Here is a 17383-nt window from a genome sequence, read left to right as displayed (position 1 = left end):
AGCTTTGGTATCTTCATCCTTAAAATGAAAAGGCTGAATGAGGTGAACTCCAAGCTCTCTTTCATATCTAAAGAAAATACACATCTACAGCAGAAATATGCCCGAGTCTCCATGTGGTCGAGCCCCAGATGTACCATAATTAATCTTGTGTGCCAGCAATTAACCGCTAAATAAATATAGACAACTTAAAACACTTTTCTATGCCTCTCCAGGAAACAAGTTGAAGGAGGCATTCTTTCTGTACGGGAAACTTCTTAAAAATCTTCCTTCTCTTTTGTTATTGCCTTTAGTATTCTCTGCACAGATGGCAGCTAATCCTGGAAATCCTCTCTCCCACTCTCAACTTCTCTCCTGAACACCCACCAAGACCAAATAGCATTTTGTCTCTCTCTTTATTCCTCATCCCTCCCCCTAAGCCCTATATTGTACAGCTCAGATGAACCAAGGGATGTGTTGGGTGGATGAGAGTAGGGGATAGATAAAACTGCCCTCACAGGAACATGTTGGTATCCATTACACACTCAATTTTGTCCCTGCTGTGACTCTCAAGTTTTTAATTTTATTCCTTAAAACATAAGCCCCCATTAAAAAAAAAAAAAAAAAAAAGAGTGGGTCAAGATGGTGGCATCTGAAAACCCTGAACTCCCCTCTTCCATGGAAACATCAAATCAGCAGTTACATATATAGCAATTTTCTCTGAAAAAGACTTGAAAACTAGATGAACAGCTTTTCTACAACAAAGGATATTGAGAAGTCTGAAGAAGCAGAGATAGATTCCACCAAGCAGGTGAAGAGGGAAGAATGTCACAGATATGGAATGTATCAGTGAGGAAGGAGAAGTCTGAGCCCTACATCAGGAATCCCAACTCTTGGGACCTGTACTGGAGAGATGAGCCTCTCAAACGTCTGGCTTTAAAAATCAATGGGGTTTCTATCCAGGAGATCCGATAGGTTGTAAGAAACAGAAACCCAGGTCCAGAAATCCCAGAGAATTCCAAATAAAATAATCTCAAAGATAGCCACATCATGATTCATTATAGTTAAATGTCAAAAGTTAAAGATAAGAGAGAATTTTAAGAACAGCAAAAGAAAAACAACTTGTTACATACAAGGAAATGTCCAGAAAACTATCAGCAGATTGTTCAGCAGAAACTTTGCAGGCCAGAAGAGAATGCCATGAAATAGTCAAAGTATTGAAAGAAAAAAACAAAACAAAACAAACAAAAAACCACAAAACTTCTAACCATGAATACTCCATCCAGCCAGATTATCATTCATAATTGAAGGAGAGGTATGTTTTCCTTAAAAACTAAAAGAGTTCACCACCACTAAACTGGCCTTATAAGAAATGTTAAAGGAACTTCTTTAAGCTGAAAAAAAAAAAAAAATTAGCACTAATTAGTAGCAAGAAAACATATGAAAGTAAAAGTCTGTCTGGTAAAAGTAAATATACAGTAAAGTGAAGAAACTACTTATAAAGCTAACAGAAAGATTAAAAGACAGATGTAGTAAAAATAACCATAACTAAAATAATTAGTTAAGGGATATACAAAATGAAAAGGTGTAACAGGTGAAATCGAAAACAAAAAACATAGAGGAGGGTATATACATAGAGTTTTAGAATATATTCAAATTTAACTTGTAGAGCACCTAGGTGGATCAGTCGGTTAGGTGGCTAACTCTTGATGTGGGCTCAGGTCACAATCTCAAGGTCCTGGGTTCAAGCCCTGAGTAGGACTCTGCACTCAGCAGAGTCAGCTGGAGATTATCCCCCTCCCTCCTCCCTCTCCCTCTAAGCTCTACCCACCCACTGTTTACTCTCTCTCACTCTAAAAGAAATAAATAAAATCTTAAGGAAAAAGATAAAGACAACCAAAAACAAAACTTTATGTTGCTATTAACCTAAAATAGATTGGTATATTTGAACTGATACATAAACTTCATGGTAACTACAAAGCAAAAAACTATAGATACATAAAAGATACTAAGAATGGAATCTAAACATCACACAAAAGACATCAAACTACAACAGAATAAAGTGAGAGAAGAAGAAAGGAATAGAGAGGAACTACAAAATATGTCTCAATAAATTTAAGAAGATTAAAAATATGTCAAGCATCCTTTCTTACCAAAAATGTATGAAACTGAAAATCAATTAAAAAAAAAGAAAACTGGAAAAATCACAAATATGTGGCGATTAAATAACATGCTGCAAACAACTAACGGGTCAATGAATAAATCAAAAAAGAAATAAAAGAGTACCTTGAGATAAATGAAAGTGAAAATATAGCATACCAAAAGCAATGGGATACAGCAAAAGCAGTTTGGAAGAGTTCAATTGCTTATCTCAAGAAAGAAGGAAAAAAACCTCAAATAAACAATGCAACTTTTCACTTAAGAAACTAGAAAAAGGGCGCCTGGGTGGCTCAGTGGGTTAAGCCGCTGCCTTCGGCTCAGGTCATGATCTCAGGGTCCTGGGATCGAGTCCCGCATCGGGCTCTCTGCTCCGCAGGGAGCCTGCTTCCCTCTCTCTCTCTCTGTCTGCCTCTCCATCTACTTGTGATTTCTCTGTCAAATAAATAAATAAAATCTTTAAAAAAAAAAAAAAAAAAAAAAGAAACTAGAAAAAGAGGAACAAATAAAGCCTAAAGTTAGCAGAAGAAAGAAAATAATAAAATTAGAGTGGAAACAAAGAAAGACTAAAAGGAGGAAAGAGCTGGTTTCAAAGAGCTGTTTTTTTTAAAGATTAACAGAACTGATAAACCTTTATCTATACTCACAAAGAAAAAGAGTGAGGGCTCATATAAATAAAATCTGAAATGAAAGAGGGGAAGTTGTAAGTGACCAAAGGAATACAAAAGATCATAAGACTACCATGAACAATCATACATCAACAAATTGGACAACCTAGAAGAAATGGACAAATTCCTAGAAATATACAGTCTTCCAAGATTGAATCAAAAGTAGAAAATCTGTACAGACCAATTGTTAGCAAAGAGATGGAACCAGTAATCAACAATCTCTCAATGGAGAAAAGACAAGACCAGATGGCTTCACTGGTGAATTCTAACAAACATTCAAAGATTTTAATAGCTATCCTTCTAAAGCTCTTCCAAAAACTTAAAGAGGAGAAATGCTTCCAAACTCATTTTACGGGGCCAGCATTGCCCTGAAATCAAAACCAGACAAGGACACCACAAAAGGAAAGACAGAAAAAGAAGGAAGGAAGGAAGGAAGGAAGGAAGGAAGGAAGGAATGGAGAGAGAGAGAGCGAGCGAGAGAGCAAGAGGGAGGTAGGGAGGGAAGGAAGGAAAGGAAAATTGAAAAGTAAAATCGTTATCCCTGATGAGCACAGACAACAAAAATCCTCAACAAAATATTAGCAAATTGAATTCAATAAAAATGATCAATATACACCAGGATCGACTGAGATTTTTTCCAGGCATGTAAGTATGGTTCAACGTCCACAAATCAATCAACATAACATCCTGCATTAACAAAATGAAGGATAAAAATTATAGGATCATCTCAAATAGACGCGTTAAAAACATTTGATAAAATTCAACATCCATGTATGATAAAAATTCTCAACAAAGCAGGTAGAGAGGGAATGTCCATTAACATAATAAACACCACCTGTGGCTATAGATGTGGAGATGACATCCTACTTTACAGTGAAAAGCCAGAAGCTTTTCCTCTAAGATTAGGAACAAGACAAGAATGCCCACTCTTGCCATTTTTATTCGACAGAGTGTTGGAAGTCTTAGCCGGAGCAAGAAAAAGAAATAAAAGGCTTCCAAATTAGAAAGGAAGAAGTGAAACTGTCACTACTGGAGGACAACATAATTCTAAATACAGAAAATACAAAAGACTCCACCAAAAAACTATTAAATGAATGCAAATCAATAGTAAAAATCTGTTGTCTTTTTACACATGAACAGCAATCAGATTAAGAATCAAGAAAATCCTTAAATTACGAAAACAACCCCATTTACAATTGCTTCAAAGGAAAAAAAAAAGTCTGGGAATTAATCTATCCAAGGAGGTGAAAGTCCTACACACTGAAAATCTCAAAACATTGGTGAAAGAAATTGCAGAAGACACAAATGATGGAAAGACATTCTGTGCTCATAGACTGTCATAATTTATATCGTTAAAATATCCATATTGTCCAGAGTAACCTATAGATTCAATGCATTCTATATCAAAATCTCATTGGCATTTTCACAGAAATATAACATTTTTCACAGAAATAGAATGAATAATACAAAAATTCATATGAACCACATTCCTAAATGCCAAAGAAATATTGAGAAATAAAAACAAAGTTGAAGGTATCATTCTCCTTAATTTCAAACTACAAATCAAAACTATAATCAAAACAGCACAGCACTGGCATCAGTCAAACGGAACAGAGAGCCCAGAAATAAATTTATGCATATATAGTCAACTAAGTTAGGACAGAGGCAAGAATATAATGGGGAAAAGACAGTGTCTTCAATAAATGGTGTTGGGAAAACAGCCACACAGAAAAGAATGCAAGCGGACCACTACCTCACACCATATACAAAAATTAATTCAAAATGGATTAAAGACTTGAATATATAACCAGAAATCACACAACTTCATAGAATAAAACATAGGTAGTAAGCTCCTTGACATCGTTCTTGGCAATATTTCTTTTGGCTCGGACTCTAAAGGCAATGGCAACAAGTGGAAAAATAAATGGAAGTATATCACACTAAAAAGCTTCCGCATGGTAAAGTAAACCAACAACAAAATACGTAAAGAAATCATATAACTCAATAACAAAAAACAATCTGATTTTCTAAATGGGAAGAGGTTCTGCACAGACATTTTTCCAAAGAAGACCTGTAAATGGCCACCAGGCACATGAAAAGATGTTCAACATCTCCCCATCAGGGGGAAATGCAAATCAAAACCACAAAGAGATATCTGCTGACATCTCCAAGAATAGCTATCATCACAAAGACAAGAAATAACAACTGCTGGCAAGAACGCATAGGAAAGGGACCCTCCTTAGGCACTGTTGGTAGGAATATAAATTGATGGAGTCACTGTGGAAAACAGGATGGAAGTTCCTTAAAAAATTAAAAATAAAGCTATCATATGATCTAGCAATTCCACTCTGGGTATTTATTCAAAGAAACAAGCCACTAATTTGAAAACAGATGCACCTCTATGTTCATTGCAGCCTTGTCTACAAAAGCCAAGATATGGAAACAACCTAAGTGTCTATCAGTGAATGATGGATGAAGATGATATATAATGTGTCTACGTATACATGTGTATATATATTATATGTAATACAAAGGGCTAATTCACATGCACACACACAGTGGAATTCTACTCAGCCATAGAAAGAATGAAATCTTACCATTTGTGACAATATGGATGGCTCCTAAGGGCACTATGCTATGTGAAGCAAATCAGCCTTAGGAAGACAAGCGTTGTATGATTTCACGTATGTGTGGAGTCCAAAAAAAACAAAACAATGGAACAAACAAAATAAAACCCAAGTCATAGATGAAGAACAGTTTAGTGGTAGCCAGATCAAGGGAACTGGGGGGCAGGAGTGAAACTGGAGAAGCGGATCAAGAGGTACAAACTTCCAGTTATTAAAAAATCAGTCATGGGGGTGTAATGTATGGCATAGTGACTCCAGTTAATGTATTGCATATTATTTATAACTTTATATGGTGATGGGGAAACTAGACTCATTGTAAACATTTTCCAGTGTATACAAATATCAAATCATTATGTTGTAGATCTGAAACCAATGCAATGTTGTTGTACCTCAATTATATTAAAAAAAAAAGAGGAAATGTGATGTTATTTCATACATTTTCTATCTGACAGCCTTTGCTGGGCTGAAGTTAGACCATTTGGGGTCTACATGCAAAGATAATAGAAAGGCAACACAATGCTATCTGATCTAAAGTCATTCAATTTTTTATTTATATGTGAAAAACAAAGTAAACAAAGTCCTTTCAATTTTAGCTTTTAAAACCCTTTACTCTTTCATTTTTTAGAGTAAAGTTCAAATTAAATTGTAGTTGTTAAAAAATGATACAGGTAAATAGATGTATGCATTTTTTTATCTTTCTTACCAGAGCAGGTATCACAACTCTGATTATGAAGAGAAGCAAGTGTAGGAACTTTCGATAGGGTGAATACTCGCACATGCACTCACATTTCAAATACAAAGAAGAAAAGCACTGTGTGGGATAATTAAAATAGCTTCGAGTCCATGACAATATTTTACCTAAATAATACATTTCATTCAATATGCATAGAAATCTTTTTAAAACACTCGATTTAAATCACATGTGGTGTATCATTTCCATTGCCTTTGATGTCAATCAGCTTGGAGTCTAAGAGGAAGCTAAGAATTGGGCAGAAGGTTCCTGAAACACTTTGAGCTCTCAGATGAAAGGTGCTGTTTAAGTACAAAGTATCATAATAATCTCAATATATTTAACAACGCCACTCACATGCATGGGGACACCTGACTCTGCCTCACCTGTTTGGTATTTTGAGGTACAACCCTTAAGTTGAATTTCTCTAATAGTGTATATATAACATTGTTTCATAAAACTAATTCAGAAAAAGAAATCATCGAAAAAGGAAGATCATAAACATTATATGTGGATGATAAGCAGAAAATGCCTCTACTAGGAATAAAAGCACAAGGCTAACAAAAGAGACTTATTCCTAAAGAGACTGAAAGGATTACTTTCCCCAAGAGTAGAGCATCCTAGATGTTTGTCTTCCTTAATATTGAATAAAGCCCCTTGTAATGCCACTGGACTGGGGGCACAGCAGATGTTACATGTTTTCTCCTTCATTTATATTTTCCAGTGGTAAAGAAAATTGAGGCATATAGGGATCTGGCTGTAGGGGAGAATTATTTTCAATTTGAAAAGCATTCTCAGTTTGAGTAAAAAATAAAATGTGGATTGTAGACAAATGGTATTCTTCTGCTCCAAAATTCGTTTAAAGATTACTGACTAAAGTATTTCTCTTTTTTTATTTTTTTAATCTTAAAAACTTGTATTTACATAAGTCATACCAAAAATGTAGTATCCTTTTCAAAAATGAAAGTATTACTGATAATGCTAATACCTTGTCACCATGTCCCCATCTGGGTCCCTTCAATTCCTCCTCATTTTCCACCAACCCCTACCTAGCTAGGGCAACTGTTGTTCATTTTTCTGCTATATATTTGATTTAAATCTTTCCTGCTTTTTGTTTACATTGTTTATTTTTATTATTTCGAGTTAGCCTATTTTCTTTTATTTTTTATTTTTTATTGTGTTATCTTAATTGCCATACAATACATCATTGGTTTTTGATGCAGTGTTCCAAGATTCATCATTTACATATAACACCCAGTGCTCCATGCAGTACGCGCCCTCACTTTTTTTAAGATAAAAAATGGTTGGGGGGTGCTGGGTGACTCAGTGGGTTAAAGCCTCTGTCTTCGGCTCAGGTCATGATCTCAGGGTCCTGGGATCGAGCCCCACATCAGGTTCTCTGCTCAGCAGGGAGCCTGCTTCCCCCTCTCTCTCTGCCTGCCTTTCCGCCTACTTGTGATCTCTGTCTGTCAAATAAATAAATAAAATCTTGAAAAAAAAAAAAGATTAAAAAAAGTCCTATGAAGATGAGAAAACTGTATCATTTTACTACAATGAGCACTTTCTTATGTTTTCTCATTAACTGTGAGCTCCCAAATTGTCCATCATGTAACGTTTAACATTTTCGGTGATTCTGAATTCATCCCTCTTCTCTGAAGCGGGAGCACATTGCTGAGGAGCGCTCACAACACAACTGTGTTTACAAAGAAAGAAGAGAGGCTCCCTTACAGATCACCCTGGGGCCTCCCACCAGGCCTCTGGGTCCCCTGGTCCCTCTTCAGACCCCACCCTTGTCCTTTGCTTCTGCAGATTCCAAGGCAAGACCCCGCCAACCGCTGAGTCCTGCTCAACCTCACAATTCTTACACGTGCCTGACTACAGCCCTGGGTGATTCACTGGCGCACTGTGGGCCCAGGCACTGACACAGTGTGCAAAGATAAGCAGAATCCGTGAAATAAAAAGTGAGGACCAGTCCAGTGTGACAGGAGAGAAAGGAGCTACCCCTTTAAGAGTGCTTCCATGGCGTCTTTTCTGGCTCTGCTCTCCTATCCTGCACGTCCACACAGGACCTCCAGTTCGCTAGCTCCCACTCACCATCGCCCCGGAACGCAGGTGCCTGGACCCCACACAGAGGCCTGGACCCATTCAAACAAACAGGGAACAGGGAAAGGTGACATCTTACAGGCACCCATTTTGCACATCTGCCACCCAAATCAGAGCGAGAGCGGTTGTAATTTAAAGTCTCTGAGACACTTGTTCTCCCAATAAACTACAACAAGGCCCCTCTGTTCTTAAAGAACACGTGATCAAATTAATAAAAATAATAGCAACCAAGAGCTGAGATCTCATATGAAGTGAAAAATCCATAGACAGGCATTGGTTGGCAAACACGCAATCTTCAAACACTCCAATGTGGTGGTCAATACCATCCTTATTTTATAAATTAAAATATGAGGCATAGAACATTAAGGATCATGTCCACAGTTTACAGCAAGCAAGAAATAAGAGAGCCAGTGTTGAAGCCAGATGTATTCCAAAACTAGTGTTCCTCAGAACCACGGTGGGGTCTAGCTCTGGAAGTGACCTGGTGGGCAGGGGGCATCCCCCTCCAACGTGGGGTCCACTTTGACCACACCTAGTGACAGCATCTGGTGACAGCAACAGTGACTCGTAATTTAAATCATGAAGTTGACTTCACGAACTCTACCTTTTCAATTTCTCCAAATCACCACCTGAAGCACACTCCCATATCAAAATTAAGCCCAAATTAAACTGAAGCCTGCCTGACTCCCTATTCCCTAAATGCTGTCTGAATTATTACTAATCCCTGCCCCCTTCCTCTTTCATTAACTAATTGGCTTCCTCAGTCCTGCCTCTTTATGAAATGAGCTGTAGATGATTGTGCCACTCAGGCAATGGCCTTGAGCCATGGAACATCGATGTCCGCAGTCATGGAAGTTTTACAAGTCTCTCTTTTATGGTCGCCCTCTTCCTCTGTACGCCAAGCCTACACCTCCCCGCGCCCTTACTTTACTCTAGTTTATCTAAATGGAAACAGGATCCTCACTCAATCCATAACTCATCCTCAGTTTCATGCCATCATCTCCTCACGTTTCCTTCTGATTCAGTAGTTCCTGGCAATAAGATCTCCTTTCATATACAGATAGAGTAAAGTGACTCTAAAGAAACAAGGCGCAAAGAACAGGGACCAGAGTGGCTTTTTCAAACCTTGAGAGACCACACTGAGCTCCAACATTTATGTTCTCTCTGGCAGAGCTAGAAACGTGGACAGCAAGGCTTATGTTGGTAAAATTGACCCTACAACTTTATGCAACCTCAATTTTAAATCCTAGACATTATCCCCATGATTTCCAATCTCAGGGTGAAGACATAACTTATAAAGGTCTAGAACTATCTTTAGGTCATGGTTATACTAGAAATTACCAGTCAAGAAAAAAAAAAAAAAACACATTTCCGTGTATAACTCTAGCAACTAATAAAGTAATCTCAATGCTTGCAGTTTTTCAGAATACATCATGTTAGTTTAATCACCAATATGAAATAACCATGCCTTCTGCAAAAAATCCAATATTAACAAAACATAATTAAAATCACAATACCTCTTAGTGATACTGTGAAAACATTCCTAATGTTTAAAGTTAATACGTATGATAGATTAATATATGACTTATTTAATGTAAACCATGATATTGTAACCAAAATCCTCATTAATCTTATATTATTATTTTTTTTTAATTTCAGTGCTTGAACTGAGCAGCTACGCCCTGCTCTTACATTACCTCCATAACATGTAATAGAAACTTCAACAAATTTTACATATCCTACAATTTCATCTCCTGTCTTTAATTATAACCTTAGTAAAGCAATATATACAGACTGGAAAAATATGTAATTACGTATAAATAACATGGTTTATGTAAAGTTGAGTCATCTTTCCATTAAAAAAAATGACTTCACTTCATCAAATTTCAAATCGCTTCAGCCTGATGTTGCAATTTAAAAATGTGATAACCAATTTTTATTGCAACAAACGGCAACTCATCATCAAGTGAGCCAGTCGACATCATAGACCCTTTTTTTAATATTAGCAAGTTAAAAGGAAAATTGACATAGAAAGCATAATTGTGTAATGACAAATAATGTCTGTAGACTTTGCAAATGAATATTTGGCTGCTATGGGTCTCAGTTTTGCTTTCATCAGAACTCTCAGGAATTTGCATTTCTAAAAAGGAATTAGACTGCTTTATAGTAAGATCCAGTTTGCTTTAAAAATCATAACTTCCAGAACAAAAGAATATTTTATTCAAGTTCTCCAAAGATCATTTTGATGGATACATTTTAGAATACTACAATTGCCTTTTCAAGTTTATAGGGATTCAATGTATACTGTAATTAGTTTCTTTATTACAGACCGCCTCTCAAATTACACATTTCAGCATAATGGAAGTCCATTTAATTAACTGTACTCCTGATGATCATGAAGACCCCTGAGTCATTACACTCACCTCTAGTGGAGGCTAAATTTTAAGGAAAACTTATTTTGCTTTCAGAATTTATGAAATGAAAAGAGAAAGCACTATAGATGTGTTTTTAAATAGAGTTAGACACTTACTTGAGAAAATAATAACCTGTCTTAGAAAAGTTCTTCTACTATGACAACAGATAACTAAGGAAGAAAAAACATAGGAAAATAAACCAAACCCTCACTTACCAGGTGTGAAGTTGTATCGAGCTGAAAATCCCATAGATTCCAGCTCTCCATCAGCAAAAAATTTAATCCATAGAAATCTTCCACTGGATTTTATTACAGGTGGATTTTGTTGTCCACAAAAGCGTCCAATTATTGGAGAAAATCCAAAAGGTCCATCCCGAACTTCAATGTGATCAAATTTGCACTCCCAAGACGGTTCAATAGAGTACTTTTCATCAAAGTAGAGTTCAATGCACTGTCTTGGGGCAGCTGAAAAAAAGGAAAGACTATGTCTAGAAGGCCGTTTTTCAATCTTTAGGTAGATATTTGTAATTCTACTTCAGGTTGTACCTGTACATCTATCAAACTTTGAGTATGACGTGCGTAGAAGAGCAAAGCAAGTCTGTAATACAGAGCATTCTAACATTTCCACATGTCTCGGGGATGCTCCTTAAAACTGGTGATGTTGCACAGAAGATTATTCAGATATAAAATGACTGTTTCAATGTCTAACACAGACCTCATAAATCACAGAATTTTTTGTGGAAGACCACTAAAGTCAGGTTTAGAAAGTAGAAAGACATCTTTCTGTCACTTTGCTCATATCTTCATATCTTCTTAGGTGTCCAGTTTTAAGATCAAAAGCCACTTACGAGTTGTTAAGCATAGAGTTACCCAAACATCCGAAGACTCCCAGTCAGATGTCTTGATTAGACCCAAGTGCGTATACAAGGGTATTAAGAAGAATTTTTCTAGTACACAAATCTCACCACGTCACCCTCAGGTTTAAACTTAGCAACTCTCAATCAGCTACAGAAAAGTGATCAATGCACTTGACACTGCAGGACCCTTGAGGGTCTCCTACTACTCAGACTTCCAGGGTCTACCTACTCCAAACACAGCCTAAGTTCTGGCCACTGCAGAAACACTGTTTTCTAATGCAATGTGCTCTTTTGGGCTCTCATGTATTTTAGCACTTTCTGGAGTATCTACCTCCAATTTGCTGACTCCTATTTATGCAGGAAAACCTTGTTTACAAGAATCACCCATCTGAATCTACTCACTAAGGAAAAATGTATTCACCTTCTTAATTCAGCACTCAGCATAGTACTTGTCATTGAGTATTTCTCAAAAAAAAAAAAAAAAAAAAAAAAAGAAAGAAAAAAGTCTCTGTTGGGTGAATAGTAAATGAGGTTATCATAAATGTGTTTTAGAGCTCTGTACAGCATCAGGAAGAGCCTCAGAGGGCTCGCAGCTCTACAGACCTCCACATTGGATGCACTTACTAGTGTCCTGCCATTTCTCCCTTGTCCTGTCCAAAACAGCTCAAAATCCTGGCACTCCAGACTGGTATTCAGCCGGGATACCCCAGAATAGCCATAACAGTTGTCGAAATATCTGTACACATTTATCCTAGTTAGTAAACAGCTGTTGCCTTGAGTCCTTTGAGTGCTCTCCTGCCATGTGGCCCTCCTCAGGGACCAACACCCTCCAGAAACTTATAAGTTATGACCCGGTACAGCATGGCCTGCTCCCCATGTGGTCAGTAATCATTCTGAATGACTGCTGTCCACACCACACCAGTTCTTAAATGTGTATTGAATATCACCCTTGATGGCTTTAAAACAAAAGCCTTGCATGCCTGGATGTCAAAATTTTAGAGGGAATTGAGATACATGATGAATTGGAAATTAGAGATATACAGAATAATCGAAGCTCATTTGGTTTAAGGTCAATGCATGTGACAAGACTATTTTAGGGAATATTTTTAATCTCTAAAAATGTTTGTAACTCTTTGAACATTGTAAAAGAAACATTCATTACTCTTCAAGAAAAACCAGGGATGGTTTTACCTACCACTAAAGTATATTCACAAAGGTCAACAACTGTAGTATTACCATATTGATAGATTTGATGAAGTTTCAATAATTTTTTAAAAAAATATCTGTAAATTGGAAAGTATCCTAAGAAATTACTTGGAAAACCATGTGTTTTTGTTTGTTTGTTTGTTTTTGTTTTTGTTTTTTTCCCCTTGAGATTATTTGTCCAACAACAAAAAGGCAAAGGCTCAAGAAACTGGACCTACTGATGTAGTAGAATTCAGTATACCATTTGTATGCATTAGCATCTTATAGCGTGTGCCTGTTTATCTGCTCATCGGCAAGCCAGTATGATAAGTTTTATAAGGAAATAAGCTACTGGAGAATGTAGGATATTTCTTTCAGTTATAAATAACGTATGCCTAGGGATCAATAAAGCATTGAGAACAACTGTGCTAATTTACTTAAAACTCTAGGAAGCAGTATCCATCCATCTAGTTCTCCCTATTAGGAAAGGCACGGCCATCAAACGTGAACTCATGTATGCATACCTTCATTTTCACTGTTGCTTAAGTGAATGAACAAACAAAACAAAGTGAATGCTTCACTGCTGCCCAGCATGGATGAACAAACCTCCCAATGTTCCTTTACAACACAAACTATCACCATGGCCTTGGGCAGTCCACACTTATGGACAGCTCATCTTCTTTTGGTCAGCATGTTGAAGTTAACGACACACACTCACATACAGAATTCCACTAACTGAATTTTCAAAGGCAATAAAATAGGGTTTTATAAGTGAACACGCCATGTGGTTGTTGTAATTCAAAACGAGTGATTATAGTACCTGGACGGCATTGGGAGCTCTCAAGGTTCAGCTCCTTACACTTAACGTTTTCCTTCCCTTCGAATCTCTCAATTCACAGCTGCCTTTCACACTTTCTCTAAGTCATCTGGTATCTGATTCTAACGTTCCTTTATGAGAGGTCTTACCCTCCTAACCTGTCCATGGGTACACTGACGACCTGAGTACTTTCACCTGAAAACTGCACATAGATACAGAACATTTCCCCCTCTTCGAAGGAGTTTTAGGACAACCTGAAACCATGAAAGGGATCTCCCTTTCTGTGACCTCCACTGTTCATCAGAACCTGTCCTACCTCAAGAAACTTGACCAATGATTTAGACCATTCTTAGATTTTACATTCACCTTTTTCTACAGAAGAGGCTACTCTTTTCAGAATTAAACATGACAATTTGCACCCCTGAAAGCGAGAAAAGACGAAAAGACAAAGAAAGTGACTGCCTTCCTACAGTGGGTCCATCAACACCCACCCCCCACACCTCCCCCCGCAGTGAGTCAGTTCCCACCTCCACTGGGGCAATGAGTGCACACGTCCTAAAGTTACCATCAGCTTCTCAGTGGCCTCATGCAATAGATGTGTTTGCTGCTACCTTACTTGTCTTTGCTGTAATAGTTGGCATTTTGGCTACTCCCTTCCTGCTGAAATGCCACCTCCAGTATGTGCTGGGGCATCTTTTACCTGATCTCTGGTCCACCCCTGTGGTTCGTCCTTCACAGTCCCTGTTACCCTCTCCTTACTCTCCCATCCCTTACCTACTGTTTTGCAGAAACCCATTTTATGTCTTCTTTCCACTATTTCTAGACCAGAGTTCTGGGTACCACTGGCATCCCAATGGATGTATATATTACAGTATAATGATGCCTGCAGCTCCATCAAAGACAAATTAAACCAGACTTCTTGGGGACAGACCCAGGGATCTATATTTTTTGAAAGATTTATAAAATAGCGCTCCTAATACTCTCTCTGGATAATTTTATTCATATCAAGAGCCTCAACAACAATTCATATTTATAACCTATAAATATCTATTTTCAGCCCAGAGCTCTCCAGTGAGCTAAAGACTCACATATCCAATTTCTTTACACGACGTCTCTATAAACACCAAAGCGGAATTCATTATTTTTCCTTTAAACCCTATTTCTCTACCCATATTCTTTACCTGGCATGGAAATTCCATCTATAGGGGGCGCCTGGGTGGCTCAGCGGGGAGCCTGCTTCCCCTCCTCTCTCTCTGCCTGCCTCTCTGCCTACTTGTAATCTCTGTCTATCAAATACATAAATAAAATCTTAAAAAAAAAAAAAAAAAGAAAAAAGAAATTCCATCTATATGTCACCAAGAATCATGTCGGGATTTCCTATCTCTCCTGCCTACATCCAGGCACTTGTGACTCAGTTTCCTAAAGACATCTTATCTCTCCCTCTGACCCACAGCCAATGTTATTAGTGTTGTTCAGGCTCTTACTATACTAGACCTTACTCATAAGAGCTATGGCTTATGTGGTCCTTCACAATAGTCTCTGCTTACTACTTTTCCTTCTGTCGCCTCACCAAAATATCAGCTTATTATTTTTCCACTTTAATTATTTCAGTGGCACCCCATCGTCTATGATACCAAGTTCAAACTTTCACAGCTGGACCAGACGGAATACCAGTTCTCCTTTATCTGAGATGGTTGACCTCTTGAGCTTCCTTGCTTCTCCCTGTCCTCACACCATGCAGAAGCTACCCCTGGGTCCAGATCACACCATATCTTGAGCTTTTGCACAGGCCATTCTGAACAGAGAATTACCTCCCTGAAGTTTTTAAAAACTGAGTGAAAGCATCTCCTTCTCGTAGGCTCCTCTTCTCTCTGCTCCAAACACTGCTAATTTGGGGGTCCCTTTAGACTGTTTACTGAATGGGGCATAGTCCCCAGACCACATTTTAAGTTCCATAGGCAAGTACCATGGTTGTTTTTATTAAAAGCTCTCTAAACTGTACCTAGAAGAGTGGCTATTCCTTAGTAATTTGTTCAATAAATCTTGGTTAAATAAATGTATGGAAGAAAACCATGGCTAGTATGAAGTATTTCAAAAAGAGTGCAGAAGTATGATTAATAGTAACAGGAAGTTCTACTGATGTCTCAACTTTATGTTTAGTCCTTGACATAACTAGGAATAAATGTAGATATGTGCATGATGTGAGAATAAAATGCTAGTGATGCTTTTCAATTCTAAATAACAATAAACATGGAAGCACAATTAATATACAAAGATCTGCTTCTGAATTAATCCTTCAAATGAGAGAACTAATTGATTTTATTCTTTTTAATAGTTCTAAGTTTAAAAATACTGTTGCTTCAAAACACAGATCAGGTGAGTTTAAGCAAGACATTTAACCTCCCTGTGTCTGTTCCCTTGTCATAAAATAAGGACAACGAAAAGTACCTACCACCTAGTTTAAATGTTTTAATATACGTTAAGTTCTTTGAATGTTTTATGCATATACATACAGATATATATATATATATATATATATAATAGATAGATAACATTAACTTGGTGAAGAGAACAACTAAGTTTAACCCAGAATTTCCATATTTCAATTTCTTTTTCTATCAATCACATGAGGAATAAAACTGCAGAGCTCAGATTTCTGTTTTCTCTTTTTATTATCAGAGCTTGTGCTTTTTTTCCTCCTTCTTATAGTGCAGTATATCTTTGCTAAAAGTTCACCCTCAAACACAGAAAGGAGAGAAGTAATATCCTTAGCTTAAAAGTCATAAAAAGAAAAAAAGAATCATTGCTAAACAGGAATTCTTGAAATCAGTTAAACAGAAAGCCTTTTCCTTTCCAAGATCTACCAAATGAACATGCCCCTCATTTAGACATAAACACTGAGTGTACACTGTCTTTTTCATCAAGATGGCCCAAACTGTCTATGTGTGTGAGGTAAGGAGAAGGGTTGCAGGTTTGGGGCTTTTAGGTATTAACACTTATAGTATTGAAATCTTCATCAGTAGATGAAATGATCATTCATTTTAGAAAGCTGTTACTTAATCTAGTGCTATCTACAAGGATAATGGAAATTGGAAACGTTCAAAGGGAAATGAATCTCTTTCTCAGAACTATTTATCTTTTGAGTTAGGAAAGAAAATGATGAAAAGAAGCGTCATAATTTGGAATTCTGACTTTGGCATTAAAGGATGATAATGCCACTTGTTAACATAAATTAAGGCAACTATCATTCACACTATTTGGAAACATGATTATAGATTGATTTTTGACATTAATATCTATTTTTGTACTTTAAATTATTAAAGAAAAATAACAAATGTATAGGCTTTTCTACTAACTGGTAACCAATAAAATACTAGTCTCTAAAATTGTTATACATTAGGTAATATTATCCCAACTATGTGTCCATTCCAATTAATTAAGAGTTCTAAATCAACTCTTAACTGCAAAATCAACTGCTTTTATTTGTCAGAATTTACTTACTCAAAACCCATTGCTAATAATTTCAGTAATTAGTTTGATCCCAAATTTTAGTTATTTGATTCACTAAGAGATATTTCTGTGTATGGTCTCCAAAACCAATACTTTAATATATACGCATATTGTCTATCAAAATCATAGTGATGACCAGGTTTGGCTTGGAGCTCTCTCCAGCCCTGGCTGTCTCACCCCTTACCTTCTATGATGTAGATGCACTCTCTGTCAGGAGGGTACTTGCTGGGGTAGTTGGGAGAGGTAAAGATACCTCCCTCTGCATGTTTTGTCCAAGTTCCACACTGCACTGACTTCTGAGTTTCTGAGGTGGCTTGCTTTTCTGTAAAAAATAAAAACA

The 17383-nt window shown here is 37.1% G+C and overlaps 1 protein-coding gene across 4 annotated transcripts in view; it reads right to left on the bottom strand.

The window, feature by feature from the left end:
- The window catches only part of NETO1 (neuropilin and tolloid like 1), a 112801-nt gene that overhangs the window by 93078 nt on the left and 2340 nt on the right, over nucleotides 1–17383 (bottom strand). For all 4 annotated transcript variants that reach the window (XR_009345980.1, XM_059140189.1, XM_059140190.1 and 1 more), the window contains exons 3-4: nucleotides 17228–17365; nucleotides 10891–11139 (exon numbers count right to left, since the gene is read on the bottom strand). Coding sequence is in view for 3 of the 4 variants with exons in the window: in XM_059140189.1 (XP_058996172.1) it covers nucleotides 10891–11139; nucleotides 17228–17365 (387 nt within the window). In the remaining variant the exon portion in view is untranslated. The remainder of the gene's footprint in view (nucleotides 1–10890; nucleotides 11140–17227; nucleotides 17366–17383) is intronic.

This window comes from Mustela lutreola, chromosome 11, assembly GCF_030435805.1.
Source record: "Mustela lutreola isolate mMusLut2 chromosome 11, mMusLut2.pri, whole genome shotgun sequence".
NCBI lineage: Eukaryota > Metazoa > Chordata > Mammalia > Carnivora > Mustelidae > Mustela > Mustela lutreola.
Note: the sequence above shows the minus strand (reverse complement) of the source record. Positions and strands in the feature narration are given on the sequence as shown.